This window comes from Neolamprologus multifasciatus, chromosome 12 (assembly GCF_963576455.1).
Source record: "Neolamprologus multifasciatus chromosome 12, fNeoMul1.2, whole genome shotgun sequence".
Classification (NCBI taxonomy): Eukaryota; Metazoa; Chordata; class Actinopteri; order Cichliformes; family Cichlidae; genus Neolamprologus; species Neolamprologus multifasciatus.
The window spans coordinates 4,797,556-4,818,806 of record NC_140450.1 but is presented as its reverse complement, the minus strand read 5'-3'; the positions used below and the strand labels follow the sequence as shown (position 1 = coordinate 4,818,806).

The 21,251-nt window shown below is 41.3% G+C and overlaps 2 protein-coding genes across 2 annotated transcripts; one reads left to right on the top strand and one right to left on the bottom strand.

Annotated features, from left to right (window-relative positions):
• Positions 1-959: 959 nt before the first annotated feature.
• On the top strand, positions 960-8,916 carry ptgesl (prostaglandin E synthase 2-like). Its single transcript, XM_085181169.1, has 7 exons — positions 960-1,294; positions 2,326-2,514; positions 2,903-2,958; positions 4,323-4,475; positions 4,788-4,988; positions 5,083-5,200; positions 7,896-8,916. Exons 1-7 carry the CDS (start codon positions 995-997, stop codon positions 8,040-8,042), a joined length of 1,164 nt encoding a protein of 387 aa, XP_085037295.1. The 5' UTR covers positions 960-994; the 3' UTR covers positions 8,043-8,916.
• On the bottom strand, positions 8,818-20,447 carry gle1 (GLE1 RNA export mediator). Its single transcript, XM_085181162.1, has 14 exons — positions 20,243-20,447; positions 19,093-19,329; positions 18,819-18,977; positions 18,241-18,389; positions 18,074-18,134; positions 17,528-17,785; positions 17,219-17,441; positions 16,892-17,004; positions 15,428-15,640; positions 14,938-15,258; positions 14,505-14,609; positions 14,219-14,301; positions 14,075-14,138; positions 8,818-12,053 (listed from the first exon to the last, which is right to left on the bottom strand). The coding sequence occupies exons 1-14, from the start codon at positions 20,339-20,341 to the stop codon at positions 11,985-11,987; spliced, it is 2,154 nt and encodes a 717-aa protein (XP_085037288.1). The 5' UTR covers positions 20,342-20,447; the 3' UTR covers positions 8,818-11,984.
• Between the last annotated feature and the right edge of the window lie 804 nt (positions 20,448-21,251).

Below are 21,251 nucleotides of genomic sequence, written 5' to 3'. Positions count from 1 at the left end.
AACTTGGCCAGTGGACGTCTGTGTTAAAACTGCAGAGAAGTCGTCAGAAGTCCAATATTATTTACTGTTCAGTTCAATTAAATTTATGTGATATCCCACATAATTTCACAGGTCTGGAAGTAAATATACTTAATTTATTCCAAAAGTTGAGAAAAATCCTGTCATAAAGCAGCTAAAACACACACAAAAAACAAAAACATTCAGCTCAGTAAAACAAAGGTGAATAAGGAATAATGTGAATATTAGCAAAACAAAATAAAAAGACAAAAAGGTATCGCTTTGCTATTGTTATTCAGTATCAGTTTTAGATCATTTTGCATCTATTTGTATCTGTTTTATGTTCTTTATGGTTGCTTTTCCAATTTAATTATTGTTTCCATCTTTGCAGTGACTCTTAGTCTCCACTTGGTTATTTTTAGCATCTCTTTATGGCGGTTTCGCATCCTGTTGTTTTCCATGTAGTTGTAATTTGCAGGTCTTTGTGGTCCTCTGAGGTCTGTGATGATGTCATGTTTGCATCTCTTGGTTTTACATCTGCATCTGTCTCCATCTCACCCTATCCCTATTCCCAGCATCTTCTTCTGCGTGCCCTCTGCACTACACCCATGAACCTCCTCTGAGGTGTTCCTCTTTTTCTCCTGTCTTACACCTCCACATTCAACATCATTTATCTAGTAAAGTTACCATCTTTCATCTGCACATGTCCAAACCGTCTCAACCTGACCTCTCTAACTTTATCTGCTTGTTTGTTTGTTTTTGTCTCTTTACAGTTATTTTATCTCTTTGTGGTGATTTTGCTTTTCTCTGTTCATCATTTAGCGGTTTTGCATCTATTTGATGTCTTTTTGCCCCCTTGGTTCCCTTTTTATTGCACCTTTTCTCAGGTTTTGCCTTTGCGCGCCACTAGGGGCGGCACACACCCTGACAGGCTCAGCTCAGGGCGCCTAAACCCCTATCCCTCGTGGTGCATTCTGGGACTTTATGTAAAGCCAACATGGCAGCCTCCTGCGCCAGAACACTCACTAAGGTCGGCTTGTCTTTTCTAGAGTCTCCAGCAGCCCGTCGGTCCGGCGCCTTCTCCTACCTGCTGGGGAATGTGGGCGCGCACGGATCCAGGAGGGCGTACGGCACCGGCGGAGCGGGGTTCCGGTCCAAACTGCTCTCCGGTGTACGCCAAGGGGGAGGCAGGGTGCTGGGCTGCGCCTTCCTGCTGGGTGGAGGTTTGGGTTTATATCAGACTGTGAAGCTGTCCGTCCAGCAGCACCTGGCCGAGGAGGAGAGGAAGGTCAGTGAGGTAAGTGGGTGTCTTTGATCATCACCGTCTGCCTGCAGTAAGCTCACCTGCCTGAGGTGTGTGCAGCCCGGGTCACTTGTCAAACCCCAGCTGCTGCGGACACCTGCCACTTCTAATGAATACTGCCTTTTATTGTGTTTCTACTGGAGTAGAAACACAATAAAAGCTTTCAAAATGCGCTGTTGTTTAGTTTTAAAATTAAGTTTACAGATTTGTCTGTAACGTTTTGCTTTTACTGGATCTGCTCTGTATGAACTACAGGCGGTCTGCTTTACGGTGTGTTAGTGGCTGGAGAAATGCTGTGGATCACTGCTGTCTGTGTGTCTGCAAACGTTTCCAAACTCTGGGCCTGGATCCCCTTTATCTGTGCATGCACAGCTGTAATAGCCATCCGCAATAAACCTTTGCAGTCACTGTGCTTCACAAACGCTTGCTCTTGAAGCCTTGAGGTGTTCTTGCACATGGTTTGGCTGTTGTCATTTGGAATACTGTTATATATATATATATATATATAATATTTATACAGTGCTGCAGAACCCTCCTTTCTTTTCCCACACATCTGCACTGAGTAGGAGACGCTCTGTGTCTCATTGTACATGTGTATAGTGACAATAAAAGGTATTCTATTCACCACCTGCAATCTGTTGCAGGTTTAACTTAGCATTTATAAGCAGTATTATCACCTTATCAAGCACCACTGGCTTTGCATAATTCACAGTTCATAATAATCCTTCTCTCATACTGGTCTCTCATGTTTCCCCTCAGTAGCTATATTCAGGCCCTGCCTCTTTAAACACCTCCTGCCCCACACCCCTTATTAAAAGCCCACTTTCTTTTGATTGGCCAGCTTCCGTTAACCTGTTGTGGAGTAGCATTAGTTCTTTCAGATCCATAGACAGTATAAAGGATGGACAGAAAAATAAGCTTGCATTCTTTTTAGCTGCCCTTTGCCAAGCTGGGGGTGGCAGCTCTTAAGTATCTACATACTTTAGCCTCATAGCGCTCTCCTTTCCCCTGCTGCCTCCTTCCAGGCTCCAGGAGGCAGTCTGAAGCTGACCCTGTACCAGTACAAGACCTGCCCGTTTTGCAGCAAGGTGCGAGCCTTCCTGGACTACCACGGGCTGCCGTATGACATCGTGGAGGTGAACCCGGTGATGAGGAAGGAGATTAAGTGGTCTACCTACAGAAAGGTGCCCATCCTGATGGTGGATGGTGAGGTGGTAAGACATTTGATGTCATCTTAAATCTTTGAGATGGGGGGGACTGTTGAGAGAACAAAGTTAAGACTTGTTATGTTTTTGTCATTCAGACAGATTTTAATTTCTGGCATGCCGTCATAACCCTCACTCACCACAATTTATATATTTTATATTATTTTAAGGATATTGTCTTAAAATCCCAACACTAAGAGCAGTCTGAGGACTGGGCTTCTGGCTCACAGGAGTCACTTACTCACAGAATTTGTATGACAGAAAATAAAGAAAAGCATGTTCACAAAAAAAAGAAAAGAAACCTTTGTCCAGTCTCTAATTAAGAACCTAAAAAATGTGCCGGTTTTTCCTGTGAAACCCTTCATGTCCTGCTCTATTTCCTTTTTTGAATCTGCAGCAACTGAATGACTCGTCTGTCATCATCAGCTCGCTCAAGACCTATTTAGTCAACAAGTAAGTTGTGACTTCCTTCACTTGTTATTTCATGAGGAATTTTGTTTATATTTTCTGTTAATCACTTCAAATAAAGCTCTGAGAAATAATTTGATAGTGTAAAATAATCTTTAAAATCTCAGGTGTGAAACTCTGTGGTTCAAATACATCCCACCCTGATCAGAGCATTAACCTCCTAAGACCCGAACTCTTCCACTGCATGCATTTTTAATTTCTCTTTGATATTTGGGCTCATTGGGGCCCGATGAATGTAAATACAAAGAATTACCAGATTTTTTTTTTACCTTATGTTTGTTTTTAAGAAAAATGAGAGCCACATATGAGGATATTCATTTAAAATTTCGATAGAATAGTAGCAGTATAATGTCCTCATAAGTGGATATCAGGCCCTTGTAGAGCAAAATTTAGTATTTTGGTCTAAATAACCCAAAATGTGATGTCCACACATGTGGACGCCAGGTCCTAGGAGGTCAAAACTAAAATTTTAAAAGTCTTGTTATTAAAAAATGTTATTATAATGTTATTATTGTACTTGATGTATATGACAAAATTAAAGTTTATTTCTATATTTTACTGAGAAAATATTAGAATTTAGAAAATATGCTGATTGTTATTCGACTAGTTGTTATTGGTCTCGTGTTCTGAGGGCAGGGTTTCTTATTTTTGTTTCCAAAGAAATAACAATGCAATACATTTAAATAAGCCTCAGAGTTTGGATGCTTGGGTTAATATTTTAAGAAAAACATTTGTAAAATTTCTGTGGGGGGGTTAATTGACCCACCGCAGCAAGTGTGCTGTTATTTAATACTAATTGTAAAAACATAATTTAATGGTTCATTCTTACTTCCTTTGGTGTGGAATACACTTGGACATGATTTATATCCAGCTCAGTGTTTTTGTCTTGAAATGGCATCAGTAAGCCAGCCACAAGAGGAACTGCAGTTCCTCATGTGGCCACAAGAGGAACTGCAGTTCCTCATGTGGCCACAAGAGGAACTGCAGTTCCTCATGTGGCCACAAGAGGAACTGCAGTTCCTCTTGTGGCCACATGAGGCTGGATCCAAAAGTGAGCACGTCACTGTAGATGCCCCGTGTTAAATGGTCAAACTGTATACTAGAAATATATATAATATATTGCTGCCTGTCAAAAACTAGAGTGGATAGTTTCTCTCTTCATAGCAGTTCTTAGTGGGGCTCATCCACCTGGATAATTGAGTTGGAGGCATCACTTTGTTGACTGACAGGTGTCCTCACACAGGTTGCAGGAGCTGATCTTATTTGGACTCCATTCTTAAAGATAAAATATCTAAATTTATGCCCTCTTTATAAGAAAAAAAATCCTTACCTTGGGGTTTTTTTTGCAGGAAGAAGAGCATGTCCGACATCCTTCGCTGCTACCCGGAGATGAAGTCGGTGAATGACAGGGGGAAGGAGGTGATCGAGTACAACAACAAGTACTGGCTGATGCTGAGCGAGGGCGAGACCGTCGCAGTTTACCCACAGAAGGAAATGCAGAAGTAAGCCAAGCCCTGTTTCTCACACGCAATTATTAGCGGACTCTTATTTTGAAAGGTAGCACGTGGGTGTAACCCAAAGGCTGTGGAGCATTATTGCTCTCAGGCTTGTGATTGGTCAGCTGATATGAAGCCTCTACTTTTAGCAATGGGAGATTTCTGTTTTCATCATTCTAATGAAGATCTGTGTGATGAGGAAAAATCTTAAATCTGCATGAAAATGTGGTGTTGGTGGAGTTTTCTGCAAACTAAAGTCATGTGGTCCATCTTTCCATCTTTTCTGTGGATCGTAAATGTTTTCTGCTCTGATTTCAGAGAGGAGATGAAGTGGCGTCAGTGGGCTGACGACTGGCTCGTACACCTCATATCTCCCAACGTGTACCGAACCACCAACGAGGCCCTGGCCTCCTTCGACTATATCGTACGCGAGGGCAAGTTTGGTACTTTTGAAGGCTTCTTCGCCAAATATGTTGGCGCTGCGGCCATGTTTGTCATCTCCAAAAGGCTGAAAAGTCGGTATGTGGTGTTAGATAACAGGCTATTGTGTTTCTGGTAATTTTAAGTTTTTTGGGGACGTGAGGTATTAATTTTCACTCCTTTGACCCAACAGACACAATCTGCAGGACGACGTCAGGGAGGATCTCTACAAGGCTGTCAATGACTGGGTGGCAGCCATTGGCAAGAATAGGAAGTTCATGGGTGGAGATCAGCCCAACCTGGCAGACCTGGTGAGGAAACGCAGCTTAGGTCCAGCTCAGGCTTGGTCCAGGGTCCAACTTAGGCTTGTTACTAATTTAATGTACATAAATTAGCCTGATTAAAGCTTCATTGTTGAAAATTAGTTCAGGTCTCTATTATGTAAATTACACATTCTTGACCCTTTTCAGTCTGGCTTTCAAAAGCAGCACTCTACAGAGACCGCTCTCTTAAGAGTCTATAATGATCTATTAATGGCATCTGACGCAGGGAACTGTTCTGTGATCATTTTGCTTGATCTCAGCGCAGCCTTTGACACCATCGACCACAAAATCCTACTTAACAGGCTCAAGGTTTTGGCTGGTATATCTGGCTCTGCCCTAGACTGGTTTTCTTCATATTTATCAGACAGGACCTTTTCTGTTAGGACTGATAGGTTCTCCTCTAACACTGCTGCCCTGACCTGTGGTGTCCCACAGGGTTCAGTTTTAGGTCCATTACTATTTTCTTTTTATATGCTTCCTTTAGCTGGTATCATTCAATCTTTTAGCGACCTGTCTTATCATTTTTATGCTGATGACATTCAGCTCCATGTGTCCTTTAAGCCTCATCAGCTGGATAGGCTGTCCACCCTAGTCCAGTGCTTAACCCAGGTTCTGATTGGCTTTCAAGCAACTACCTTGTTCTAAATACTAACAAGACCGAGACCATGATCATAGCTCCTCCTGAGCTACATTCTAAAATCAGTCAGGTTCTTGCCTCTTTCTGTCCATCTGTCAAGTCAAATATTCGAAATCTCGGTGTAATATTTGACTCTTCTCTGGGCCTTGACTCTCATGTAAAATCTTTGTCTCGTTCCTGTTTCTATCATTTAAGAAAGATCTCTAAACTGCGACATATGGTTTCCTCAGCTGAACTGGAAAAACTCATTCATGCATTTGTGTCATCACGCTTAGATTACTGTAATTCCCTGTTTACTAGCTTGGATAAATCATCTCTTTCTCGCCTCCAATCTATACAAAACGCAGCAGCCAGACTACTGACTCGCTCTACCAAGCGTGTTCACATTACTCTCATCTTATATTCTTTACATTGGCTCCCAATAGAGTTTAGAATTCGCTTTAAAATTCTTGTTTTAACATACAGAGCACTAAAAGGCCAGGCTCCAGATTACTTATCCAAGCTTCTTATAAAATACACTGCTGCTCGTCATCTCCGCTCACAGACTCAGAGTCTCTTAGTTGTTCCCCGTACGCAACTGAAGACAAAAGGGGGCGGAGCCTTTCAGTCTGTTGCACCAAGGCTGTGGAACAGTTTACCACTACAATTACGTTTGCTTGACTCTGTGGATTCTTTTAAAAAACAGTTAAAAACTCTTCTGTTCAAACAAGCCTTTTGTTGATCTACATATTTTATATTTTTTACATTATTTACATTTGATCTTTTACATTGTATATAATGTCTATTGATTTTACTGTTTATTTTAATATTTGTGTACAGCGCTTTGTGATTGTCTGTCTGTGAAAAGCGCTTAATAAATAAAGTTTACTTACTTCACCACAGACTGATAGAGATAGAAAGAGGTAGTTTTCAGGTCTGAAAAGTGAAGCCAGTGTTGAAGCAACTTAAACCTGTTTTCTTGTAATGGTCAGCAGGTGCCTGAATAAATACATCTTGTTCTGCAGATGTTTTAGAAAACATGCACTGATGGCCTCAAATACAAATTTTAGGTCTAGATTACTAATATTTTGTCCACGTGCCTGTTCGTTGTGTATCTCCAGCGGTTGATTTGCTCCACCTCACTTAAACTCGGCAGGTGTGACGCTGACGAGCTGAATAAGTGCTGTGACAAGTTTAATGTTGTGTGGATGAGCTGTTCTCATCTTATTTTGGCTAAAAGTTGGTTTCTGTTATCAGCGTTTCCCCTGCGACGACTACTGTCTGCTCCACGCTGCATGTTGGGGGCGGGGCCTACATACACGCTGATCCATGTTGGTTTGATTGACATTGTGAGGACATTCAATCCCATTATTGCCCCCTCAAGCCTCTTACCGCTAAGTTAACCCTTACCATAACTTTAAAACTAAGTTACAAAACTAACTTGGTTACACTCCCCCAGACGGAGGCGCTGCATTGGTGCCCAGTTTGTTCTACGTTTACAGAAATGTGTGTACTTTCCTTTAAACATCTGTAGTTCAAAAGGATCATTTTCTTGCTGGTGTTCACATCAATGTGAGTGCCATCAAGAAAGTTACTCTTTGTATTTGTGCTTGTTTTAAAGCATAATGTTTATTGTTACTGTAAAAGTAACTTTTTAATTACACAATTTTAATTTATTTTAGTTACTTTATGCTACAAAACCAGGCAGATAACACTGGATGGAACACTTTACTGTGTGACTGACAACCATTAGCCAATGAGCATGTAGATCCGCCTCACAATTCTAACATCCAATTTAAAAACACGACAAAATGGCTTCAGTGTGTCCATCTTTAGTATACAGTCCATTATATCCACTCCTTTATGACATCACAGAGATCCAAGAGCAGAAAAAAACCCTGAAATACGGCATTTTGACCAGTCCCTGAGCTTTTGGCTCACAGGGATTGCCTAATTATTTGAAACTCTGGACATGTTTCATACAAACATCCACAATTTTAACAGTGAGCAAACTTTAGGAAAAGTTATTTTTAATCTTCAGGCTTTGCACCTGTGCTCTTGTTACAGTCAGTGTTTGGAGTCCTGAGGGTGATGGATGGCCTGCAGGCGTTTGATGACATGATGGCGAACACCAAAGTGAAATATTGGTACAGACGCATGGAGAGCGCCACGCTCAACCACGAGGGTCTTAACGCTAAGCCTTATAAACACTGAACAGTAAAAGCTCCTGAAGGACGGCGACCAGAAACGAGAAGACGACCACCGCCAGGTCTTGTAGTGGTCACTCAACTTCCTGTACCTGAACCTGTTAATTCTTGTGAGTGGGTTTTTAATTGACTCCATCATTAACAGAGCTGCTTTTGTGGATCAAATCTGCTCTTGTTTAAAGGTCTGTCATTTTTACTGGCCTCTAGTGGTGAAATAGACAAACTGCAACAATATAATTGAAACATTTGATCTTGTTTTGTTATTTTTAAGGAACAAAAAAGTCACATCTGCACATATTCATGCAGCTAGTCTTCTAATTTCATCCACATATTTTTGAATTACTTTAGGTTTTTTCCGTTCTCATTCATCAGGCAGTCTACAGTGTGGCTATGAACAAATTTAAACTGATTTCCAGGTCGAGACTGTGTGTGAAGGAAAGACATGATTGTTCCCTACGCTGCTTTGTCCTTTTGAACATAGGAATTTGGAAACTGGTTGTATAAATTATTTCTTGTAACACTGTTTATTTCTGTGCTAGAGTTTTACTCCTACTTATCTCACATGGGAAAATCTTGGAAATCTAAATCGTCTGTGCTCAGGACTGCAGAGTCTGAGGCTCGTTTCTGCAGCTTTGTGTGGAAAAACGGTTCATGTTCTCTGTATTTATTTCAGATGATTGTTCCTCTGATGCAGTGTCGGTCAAGCCGTGACGAATCGATATGTTCTGCGACTGTTTGGGTAAAAAAATGTACGAATAATCATCGAGCTGGCACCGAATGTGTTTAATATGCAATATTTCAGCTGCAGCTGAAGTAACTGTAATAAAAACGACTCAGTGTGCATAGATGTAAAAAGGTCAAATAAAAAAGGTAAACATGAAGGTTGTCTCTTCTTTTTAAACCACATGTTGGTGCAGTTAATGTGTTACAGTTTTATAAAAATGTGTGTTTCTGATCTAAAATCCGCAGGACAAGTGCCGGTGTCCTGCAGGCTTTAGATCTCACCCTCGGTCAACACACCTGAATCAAATGATTAGTTCATTACCAGGTTTCTGGAGAACTTCAAGACATGTTGAGGAGATAATTAAGCCATTTAAACCAGCTGTGTTGGATCAAGGACACATCTAAAACCTGCAGGACACCGGCCATTGAGGTCTGGAGTTCCCCATCCCTGGTTTAAGGGGTAAATTAGGTTAGGGTTTAAAGGGTTAAGCCACATGCTTGAATACCAGTTTTTACTGAATTACACTTCAGTCTCACTTCATCTACTTTAAGCATTTAAAATCTTACGAAAATTTGTTTTAGGACATTTTAATACAAATTAAAACCTTATTTGTAGCATAAGGAATTAAGGTCCTTTTAGGACCATGTCCCCCTATGAAGGCCTTCCTGGAAACCCTAAATCTTAGGCTATTCCTCTGTGTCAGCACCTTCACTTTCTGTCTTCTGGCGTTCCTTTAGGGCTCGCCATATTGGCTTCCATCTCAACCCATCCTAGCAACCTCTTCTGTTACGTCAACCGTCTGCATGTCCTTCACTAAATCTATGAATCGTCTCTCTAGAAGGTATATCCACCATCGTTCCTCTGCACACATCCAAACTGCCCGGCCTCCGAAATAGTTATTTCTGATCCTGGTCACTCCCAGTGAAAATTTGAGCATCTTCAGCTGTGCTCGGCTCTTTTCCATAGTGCCACCATCTCCAAACTACACGTCACAGCAGGTCTTGGATCTTTGTGAAGACAAACATGTCGAGCTCCCTACATGCAAAGTGGGGCAGGGAGCAGTCACTGCAGATAAAACACTGCAAACAGACAGCCTTTAGCCAAAATATGATAAGAACAGTTCATCCAAATGACCTCAAACTTGGCAGTAAACTCTGAAACACAGCTGCCATGTTTGAAGAGGTTCAGTTAAATGGAAGCTGAGATACAAAGAACAGAGCTCTCAGAGATTAATAGTAAAATAACATCTACAGTTTTGATCAGTGAGAAGATGTAAGCTGCACATTCCTTCCACCCCAGGAAAAGAAATCTTTCAAAGCCTCAAATTGCATTCATTCATCTTCATCAGTGCATATAAACCTCTGACAGCTGTACATTGCAAATCTGCTCAAAATGTCATGTCAGACAGTTTAAAATACACAGAACAAGCCCCAAATAATCTGATTTTGGAAGATTAAAGCAAAGAAATTTAAAAATTAAAAAAAAAAAAAAAAAGATAATGTGACAGACTTCTACAACGTGATGAGCAAAAGCAAGAAATCCAAAAGGGAAATTTTCCACTAAGTGTTGATTGATTTTATTTCATTTAGTTTGCACATTTTCAACAACTCCTGTAGACTGCACTAATTCTGGTACCAATACATTCGTTTATTCTTCATTACATTCAGAAAACAATCACTTTGAGTTTCACTTTACAAAACAGTCTGGATCAAACCTTTGGTTTCTCTCATGGACAATGATTTAAAACAACACTTCAAACCATGAATTTTTGCTCCACACAGTGAGAAAATAAATAAAAAGTCCAAATCATTTGACACAATTTGATTTGAACAGAAAATATTAAGGCTGAATAAACAGATTTCTACCTGCTCTGCTAAAACGTTGCGAGTAAGCAGCTTCTCTCTCCTCAGGATGATGAAACTTATAATGTTGAGAGCTGTAAACAAAACAACGACACTGGAAACCTCACTGATTTGGACGCCTTAAAATAAACACGTCTTCATTTTCTCATGTTTTACTCCACTCAGAAATCAAAGCAGGCACATCTGGCCACCTGAGCAGGTGACCTGAATCTGCTTCTTCAGGTCGGATGTTAACAGAGCAGCCTTTAAAGGTAATTTTTGTAATTTGCCCTCTGCGGAATCTAAACCCCTCACCACCAGGGGGCAGCATTTTACCAGCAGCGCTGCTGAAGTGTTTAGAGATGTGTGCGGCTGCTCTTTTCTTATTTTATTTTATCCATTTCCTCTACAAGCTTTGCCTTTTGTCAGGCTGTGTTTACCTGGTTAAATAAAGGTTAAACTTACTCACTGCACCATCTGGTGGTATAAAATTGATACTGCACAGCATTAGAGCCCAGCCTGAGTTTAACTTCAGCAGATCTCTCTTCATCTCTAAAATAAAGTATGATAAAGTCAAAGCAGTTCTGCTGATGGCTTCAAAAACAGAGGGATTTTCAAGAAGAACCTTTAAAAGCATCAATCATTTGATTTTTACTTCATCGACAAATCATTTACTTTCACTTTTTGATTTCAGTAGCTTTTAATCCAGTTTTTATTCATCAATCTCACCACATTTTGTTCCAGTATGTCAGAGATCTGAATGATAAAATGTTGCCAGCTGCCTACACAGACTATGCGTGAGTAAGGCGATAGACGCGTGAGCAGCAATGGTGGAAATGCACCGAAGTATCGGCAAATAAGACGACATTCGCCGGTGTCTGCGCAGCTGAAACACTTTAAAACTGGTCAGTTATTTTTGTGATTGAGATTTTGTTGTTTTTGTGCCACAAAAAGGAGAAAAACAAGAAGGCAAACTATTAAAAATTATTATCGGAATCAGCAAAAAAATTTAACGTGAAAGTTAAGGCTGTGAAAGCGTCTCTCTTTAGGAGGAATGACTCGACATACCTGGGAATTTAAAAAAAAAAACAAAAAAACAAAAAAAACTTAAGAAAAGCCAATGAAATTAAGGTTAAAAGTACCCCACAGGTGTCTCAGTCAGTAGCAGGATCACATCTGCTTCAGGTCAGCAGAAGCAGATGTGACCTCACAAACGCAGAGGACTCGTGAGGCTTCCAGTGTGTGACGTCAGTGTGCTCATTTAGATAAAAACTAAAACCACAGGACAACTTTTTCCCTTCTTTCCACTCACAGATGCTCTCAGTTCATTTCTGCCTGACTCAGTCCTACAATGGCGTCGTCACCCAGCGCAGGTCCTCGTCGGTCAAGACCTCCAGAACCCGGAGCCCAGCTGGCCTCTGGGCGGACTGATCTGTCGTCTCTGCAGCGATGTCTGAGACAAAACACAAAAACAATCATTTTAATAAAAGCACAACACTGCACTGGTACTGTGTGTAATAACAGACAGCATCTCATCATTAAGCCCCTTAAAATGTTGAGCTGATGTTTAAACTCAGCTCAGTGAGAATACAACTTAATTCCAAAGTTTTAATCCAGCTCAGCGTCACGCAGTTCAGTTCAAATATTACAGAATTTCTCAAATCTGTGCCATTTTTGCTCCGTCTGTTTTCAAAGTGAGAGTCTCTAAAATAAGACTTGTAGCTGAAGTCAAACCTTTTCTAACGCTTCACTTTTAAGTGCTCAGATTAGGCCACCAGTCTGTAAACACTCCTCATAATCCAGACGAGATCTACTTTACACCCGTTTCTGTAAACACTACACCGGTTTTAATTATGTTCCCTTTTGTTTTACAATCATTATTTACCCCCTAACTGTTTTACTGTTTGCCATGCAGCACTTTGAGTTGTAAATCAACTACTTTTTGGCCTTTATTTAATTTTATTTCTGAATAATTCAGCAGTTTGAATTATAGGAGGTGCAAGAAGGAGAAAAACCCAAGCATGGAATTAGTTTTATCAGGGAGGAAATATCTCTCTCTGGGTTCACAGCAGATCGATATTAAAGCCGTTAATCTGCAGGTTTAGTTTCAGACGCTTCCCTTTATTTGCCAGTTAAATTTCACATTTACCAAACAGCTTATTAAACTCTTACTGTTTTGTTTTTTTTATAGATTACAGTAATGAGCACTGCTGTTGTTGAAGCATTTTCTAACCATCGTGTGGTTTGTTCGCTCAGTCGCAGCTTCACGGCTGCAGACCCGTGATGACCGAAGGGCTCAGCATGGTTCTCGCTGGCAGTGCCTTGGAAAACCACAGGGAGCCTCGGACAGCCCGTCTACCCGCAGAGAGCGTCTGTTGATGGAGGCTGTGTCCGCAGTATGAGTCAACTGGTCTGGTGGCTACTCTCGTTTGTGCCGTTGTCGCTCCATCAGCTCGCCGTGGAGTAGAGTGAAGTTAAAACACGCAAAGAGCTAAAATGAGGGAACCGGTTTAGCTCACGGGGTGAGCAGGCGACCACATGCCAGAGTGGCCAGGGTGTGAATCTGACCCGAGGAACTTTACTGAGTATTTTCCCTTCGCTCTCCACCATCATCGGCAAAAAAAGATTAAAGAAAAAGAAAAAAGAAGAAGAGCTGAAGTGAAGCAGACCATAAAAACAACGTCTCCACTGCAGATACTGTCTGCAGTTTTCAAGCTGGATGTTTATTTGATGCTTTTCCATGTTTTCCTGCTGCTCCCTTCCCTGTTGCGTTTCCCAGAGGACTGCACAGGAACGTGTTTGTGTACACTGAAAAGCCCTCTCTTTAAATAACGACAAACTGACACCAGCTCATCTGCCTTCAACTCACAGTATCCCACCATCCTCCTGCCCTCTGCATGTCACCCATGAACCTCCTCTGTAGTCTTCCCCTTATCCTCATGCCTGGCAGCTCCATATTAAACCTCCTTTGTCAAGTATGTCCACTTTCGATCGTGGCTCAAGAGTTGGGAGTTCGCCTTATAATCTGAAGGTTGCTGGTTCGAGCCCGGCTTGGACAGCCTCGGTCGTTGTGTCCTTGGGCAAGACACTTCACCCAATGCCTACTGGTGGTGGTCAGAGGGCCCGGTGGCGCCAGTGTCCGGAGCCTCGCCTCTGTCAGTGCGCCCCAGGGTGGCTGTGGCTACAATGTAGCTGCCATCACCAGTGTGTGAATGTGTGTGTGAATGGGTGGATGACTGGATATGTAAAGCGCTTTGGGGTCCTTAGGGACTAGTAAGACGCTATACAAATACAGACCATTTCCCTCCTCTCAGATGCAATCGTGGTACCAGAGAACTATCAATCTTTTTATTTGGAAGAGCAGAGACTGCTTGGGATTCACTCACGTACTCATAAATCCCTTTTACAGTCTGCACACGTCTGTTTTAAGGATTCACTGAGTAAACATCCAAACCTTCACAGCATGTCACATACCTCCAGGAACTGTTTGAGTCTGATGACCGAGCCCATCTGTCCACTGCTGGTCACGGCTTCAATCCTGCACAGAAACACTTCTAGGTTAAACCTCTCACATGACTGCTGCAGGTGAAATGTTTACTGTTAAAACGTGCTTTCTACCTGGGGAAGTATTCCTCTTTCAGTAGCAGGATGAGCTTCCAGAACTGGCTCCGATACTGGTTCATCAGAGCGTTCCCACAAACCTGAAGGAAACAACGCTCAGGAGTTATCCACAGCTGCTTTCAGCGACAAAGAAACTGAAGTTTAGATTTAGGCTTAAAGAGTTTCAGGGACTGTGGTCATTTCACCTGACACTTTTTCATGGTTCATGGGCCGGAAATGCAAGCCACTGATTGTTTGAAGCAACAAACACACCTGATAATGAGCAGGATGTGTTCAGACTCACCTCTAGAAAGTCAAACAGCAGAGTCGCCGTGACGTCTGCCAGAGGCTCCATGTTGAGCATCTGAGCCAACCAACGCCAGCCGTGGTTCAGACCATGAGGAACGGGCTGAAACAAACAAATAAATAAATACATCTTTGAAAAAGTGAGGGACTTTTAGACATTATAGGCAACTTTAGGTTTAGCCTTGGACAATTCGTTGCCATGGTAACTAAGATGCTCCAGAGTAAGTTACGCCCAATGATTGAGAACCAATCAATTCTCCTGAAAACCTCCTCGATGCACAGAAATAATATAGCTTCTCTTCCCCCGGTTATTTGTTTGTTTCTTTAGTCTTTCTCGTTTCCTAATAAGAATCAGGAAGAAATCTTTTCCTCCTCAGTCTGAAGTTTTGCTCGTTTGACATTATAAAAGCAGGAAGTGGGACAGTTTTTACCCCTTGTTTGGAGCTGTAGGGCCACTTCAGCTGGATGATGGCGGCGTAGAGGCGAATCATCCCGGACATCCTCTTCAAGAAACTGTCCTGACCTTCGACCCCAGAGTCGTCTACGCGGTAACCAAGAATCCTCTGGTATTCATCCACGGGCGTGCCCTCCTTCATCGGAGGGTAGTGAGGGATTGCATAGGGGCATTTCTTGTGCAGGTGGGCGAGGATGAGGTCTCCCACCTGAGGGTGCAGCTCCCAGACTCCAGAAGCCACCACGGCGATGGGGAAGGCCGCTTCGTGGTGAGACGCCACTTCCTCCTCTCCTTGTTTCTACACAACCAAAATATAAATAAATAAAAGATATTAAAAAATAATAATTGAAAAATCACAGCTTCTCCTTGCTTATACAAATACGACAAAATATATTAAATTAACAAAGCATTACTTCACAAACAAACAGACTTCTGTGTCGAATCATTCGTTTTGTGCGCACGCTCACCACAAACTTCTCCGCCAGTTTGTAGCTGGCGAACTCGAGACCCTGCGGATGTTGTGAGGTGGATACTGATTTCCCCCCGGACACGACCGGCCGTCCCGACAGAAGCTTGTCGATCTTGTCGAAGATTTCTCGGAGCTGCGATCCGGAGTTGCTGGCGATCTGACTGACAGGGATGGTGGCAGCTTTCTGGAGCTCCAGCTTCAGTTTCTTTGTCTGGGAGAAATTAAACCACTCGAGTCATAAACAGACAGTGAAGATGTTTCGTGTGTGTCAGCTTGTGTTTGAGCTGCTTTTTAAAAATGTTTTAATGAAAGAATTAAATGAAGTTTTCAAACAGAGATGATTTCACACCATCAGCTCCTGTGATAAAGTTATTAAGGCTCGAAAATGGTGGCCAAAATAATAATAATTTTTATTATAATTATTATTAAAAAAAAAATTAAAATAAATGACCCAACTTATTATATTATAAGTTAAGTAATTATATATTAAAAAATAAATTTAAAAAATATATAAAGCTATACTATTAAATCCTCCGAATGTAATATAAAAAAGGGCATCAATTTATGAAATGTGAAAAACTGAGTTTTTCAATAATTTTATTACTTGTACTTTTCAATTTTAGTATCTTTTTTTCCCATTCCCATGTAAATTTTGCTATTTATTAATTCATTTTATTTATTTTTCTTTCCCTTTCAATTTAACCTCTGTGCATTTATTTATGTTTATTTTATTATTTGATAAATATTTTATTTTATTCTATTTTATTTATTTATTCAAGGACAAACAGCTCTCTAGACTTTGAACAACAGAGTGCCCTGTCCAAGGAGAGCCACAACAGGGGGCAAATAACAAATGAAAGAAATCAATTTTATGACTTCATTATACAAATATTTATGTGAACTAATTTAATTGCAACAGTATATATTTTTTACTTTCTTTTTTGTATTTATTTTAGCAGTTTTGGGTAATTGGTGAGCCCATAACTCAGATAACACTCAGTGTCAAAGCTAAATTTGAATTTTTAATGACCAAATGCTGTCTTTAATACTTTTCAGCTGAGAACCCCTCATATCAAACATGGAAACATGCTTGGAGAACGATGGAAAGAGGCCAATCACAGAGTTATTAAAACAGGACGAAATTTCCTTTCGATGTCCCCGAGAATTCAGTGACCTGCAGTGTTAAAACATATCATTATAACATATCTTTAAGGTCATCACTTAAATAATTCCTAGTTCAAAGTCCAGATCCTAAAGTAAAAGCCTACACAGACACAGAAACCAAGTCCATCATTTCATAAATTATGGATTAATGGATTCACCACTCAAAGAATTAATCTATTAAATTAAAATATTGCTGGAATGGTCTTTGTTGGGACCTTTGTAGGTTAAAACCTTTAAGAATGTCACAGTCCTTCCTCCGTCATCTCGAAGTCTTTCATCTGAATGTGAACAAACCCACCTGTCCGTCTTTTGCAGAGCTGAGCTGTTCGAAGGACTGAGCGCACCGAGAGGCCGCCTCCTGCAGATCCTTGTACCACTTCAGCGTGACGTCTTCAGCGCTGTTCTGCAACCCTGCAGGAAGAGATGGTGAAATGGTGAAAACACTCAGCAATATATCTGGATAAAGGAGGGGTAAATAAATAAATTAGTCAAAATCCACACTTTGGTCTATAATTATTCTCCAAATTATTTTATGCAAACAGGATGTTTTGTTTTGTGCACAAGCTGCTGACAACACCTCCAGCTGTACAGATGCATGACGCAGCTGAGCCGTCTCCTTCATCACCTTTCCTCTGTGCCTTCTCTTTGGCCAGCTGTGCCGCCTTCTTCTCCCCCTCCTGCTTCGCCAGCACCTCCGCCTGTTTCCTGCGCTCCTCCTCCTGCTCTTGCTCCTTCTTCTTCTTCTCTCGAACATTAGCCGCTTCCTCCTGCATCAGCCGAATAAGCGCTCTCATCTCGTGCAGGGCTCGCTCTGCCACAGTCATGTCCTCCAAGCTGGGGAAGTTGCCCTGAAATAGGCAGAACACACGTATTTCATGAGTACAAGCAGAAATTAGGAGGAGCATAAACCTTAAAAATCTTGATGTAAACCGACCTCTGCAGTCTTTCGCACCACCTCCGACACCTGGGAGCACAGCTGGTTCCCTCGGGTGCTGTAGGAGCTGAGGCTGGCCGGTGGGAGGTCCGTCTTGGTCTGGGTGGAGGGTTCAAGCAGCTGGTTGAGCTGCAGGATCTCCTCCTGGATGCTGTTGAGGCTACGCAGTCTCTCCCTGCCCTCCGCCTGCCTTTGCCTCTCGAGTTCCGCCTCCCGAAGACGCTGCTGCTCTGCCTCCCTCAGCCGCAGGTTGACGAGCTGACGGACAAACAAAAAGCATGAACAGCACAGGAACGAGATAACTTTTTCTACCCCACTGAGCACAAGAAATGCCCCAGTATGTGCAGGAGATCATTACTACAGCAGACTACCAAAAATAAAGAGCATCTACTTCTCCTGCTGCAGAGCTCTGCACATCCAGCATCTCACAATCTGTTTCACACTTTGAAACATGCACAGTTTTTGTAAGGTTAACAAGCAAAATTAAAGACTTCAGTAAACAACTTAACAGGGGTTTAAGCTTCACGTTTCCTGAACTTAACGTACCGTTATTCTACGCCGCTGCTCCTCCTTCAGCTTCTCTTGACGCCCGATGCTCTCCTTCGTTCTGCAGTACAGGAAGTGGAAAACCAGACCAGGTGTTCAATCGCATGTAACATTTCAGACATTTTTACGCATTTTAATTATTTCGAATGCGTCATGATTTCTCTTACTCTCTTTCCATCATGTCCCTCATACTCTGGTACTCCTGCCTCTGCTTCAGCTCCATGAGCTCCTCAAAGCGTTTCAGCTGCTCTGACTCGGCGCTCGCAACCACCGCTACGTGCTTCTCCTGCATCTCCTGCCGCACCCTGAGGGCCAACTGAGTTGACAGATAGAAGTCAGTCCGGTGAGACCCTTACCAAGTATATAGTACGCAGGGGTCAACATGCAAAATATATAACTCTGATCAGCAAGCCAGCAGAGGTTAGTATGAAGAAGTTTAGACCCATTTCCAGTAATTAGTAAGCGTCTAACATTACATGCTTTTCCATAAACTTTAACAGGAAAGCCTGAACATATTGATATGTTTAGATTACATGTTAGTTTCTAAAAACAAAAGCTGAAAGCAAACAAACTAAAATAAATACAACCATAAGAGTTAAAAAAAACAAAACAAAAAAACATTTGAAGTTTGGTTTGCAAATAAAATTAAATGTAAAAAAAAAAAAAGATGATCACTGTTAAGCTGTTTTTCAGTAAAAAAAATAAAATAAAATAAAATAAAAAAAACACTGTCAAAAACTTGAACCTTAGCCTTTTCTCGATGCTCCTCCTGAACTTTGATGATACAGCCAGCCATCTCCATGGCTTTGGGAGACAGGAGGGAAATGGCAGGTAGTGACGTAGGACTGGAAACTCCACTGACATCTGCCTCTGGACTTTCATCCTTCACCTTATCACTAAGACTCTACAGAGCATCAACATGAGGAAAAAACAAAGCAAAAAGCATCAGGGTCAGATATTCAGTTAAATTGGAAAACTGTTTTACAACATGACACATGAGAGAGACATTGAGGACTTGCCTGTTCTCGCTCATTCTTTACAGACGCTGCTGCAGAAAATGCCGCTGTCCTGGCGCTGACATCGGCGACAGATCCGGTAGAAGAAATAGAGACTTCTGAGAGAACAGGGCTGGAGTCTCCGGATCTGGAGCCCAGGAAGGATGATGACTTCTGCAGGGGAGCCGAGCTGAGACGCTCCAATATGACACCAGCGATTGGGGACAAGCTTGGGGAGTCTTTACAACCTGCTAAAAGAGGCTACAAGAACACAAGCGGGCTTCGTTTAGAGATGGTTTATACACAGAAACTGTATGCATCACTCATGTTGCCATATCCTTTCAGAAAGTATTACTCCTTAAAGCCTGAAATGATTTAATCAAAACAAAAACACATCAAACGCACTGGGTTTTCCCTGTCTGTAAAAACATCAGGTAAAGCCTTACACATGTAACACCTTCATGAGGAATCAGTGAGTTCATACCTCTGCTTTTATAAACATTGAGTTCAACAACAGAAATCTGTTTCAAATCACCCCTGACACTCGTCCCCCTGCCTCCTCTTTCTTGTGTGCTGTCCATTTCTTTGGATGGTTTAAAGTCCTCTACCTTCACTACCTCTGCTCCTTACATCCTCACTGTTGCACCCGTCTCCTTCTCAAACACACACATTCCTTTTCCCTATACTGCCACCTACTCCCTCCTCACTACAGTCTCACAATGTCATCCCTGAACCTCACAGTGTATAGAGACTCTTGCCTGACCTCATCTGACAGCCTGCATTTCTTTGCGAGAGAGAGAGAGAGAGAGATGGATAGATAGATAGATGCTTCAGTTTATAAACGGAAGTCACGAAATCACATTAGTTATCTGTCAAATAAAAGTAGTCATTTGATGAAAATCCATAAAAGGATGTCTTAAGACTAAAAATAAAAAAGTACGTAACTATACTACGTTATTTGCGTAAATGCCTCTTAACACTTTGTTTTCAACCACTGTTTATTGATTAGCTTCTGAGCTGAAGTCTTACTGCCTGATCTAAATGATTAAATTGTCACTTTGAATAAAATTCACCCTTGTAGTGATTATTTTAAACAAGCGTAGCATGCTAACTTTAACTAGCTACCGTTTAGCTAGCTCTAGTTGTTTTTTTTAGCTACCTGGCGGCAACTCACCTCTCCCCTTTCCAACCAGAACGGGTCGAAGGAGATTTTCCCCTTTGGTGAATTTTTTAAGGCCTGTAAAGTTTCCCATCGTAGACTTTCAGAAGGCATCGCGAAACACACAAAAAAACTACAACTGATTAGCAGTAATGCTAGTCAAGTTTGAATCCGCCATACGGCGTTACATAAAATACAATCCGAAGAGAAACCACCGGACTTTATTAAGTTCCCATCTGGGACCTTTATATATTTATTTCTTTGCTATCTGTATAATCACACATCACAAAATGATAGAGATAACTCTATTATGCACTGTGATAATTTCTTTATTAGGTTCCCACAGTCCATTTTGCTAAGAAAGATTCCTGAGTGACATGACCCGAGGTTCACTTTCCTTTATTAAGAAAGGAAATTAGAAAACGCCTTCCTATAGTTCACAGCTGAACTGCTGTAAGAAAATCTGCTTCTTTTCCAGTTGCTTCGCGTGAAGAACATAGATTTATACAAACTCTCTAAATCAAGATTATGAGCTATATTAACTGATCAAAGTATTTTCAAGGTTCAGTATAACTCAATTTGGATTGATAAGGTGTATTCTTGCATTCGAGCCTGTAGGATTATCATGATCATGATAATTAATGTTTACTGTGATGTTTGACTTCAGTCATAGAAATCCTAAACAAGGGAGAATAAAGGGGTTTTACTGGTTCAGTATTAAGCAGGAAAACATAAGAAAATAACATGTGTTTCATTACATGCAATCGCAGGGTTCTCTAGTAATATTTCTATAATTTCTATACGACTGTCCAGTTTACTTAATCAGCATTCTACCAAGAAACAAGTTCATTTCTGCTGCTTCATAAAAATCCAAGTAGTACTGATCATAGGACTGGAAACTGAAAATAAAAATAAAAAACTTCTAGAACCAAACATCATAACCATAACAGGTATAAAACATGCTTTTTAAGGCCAAAAGAAGACTGCACTGCCGCAGACCGTTAGCAGATCAGGCCCTAGATGT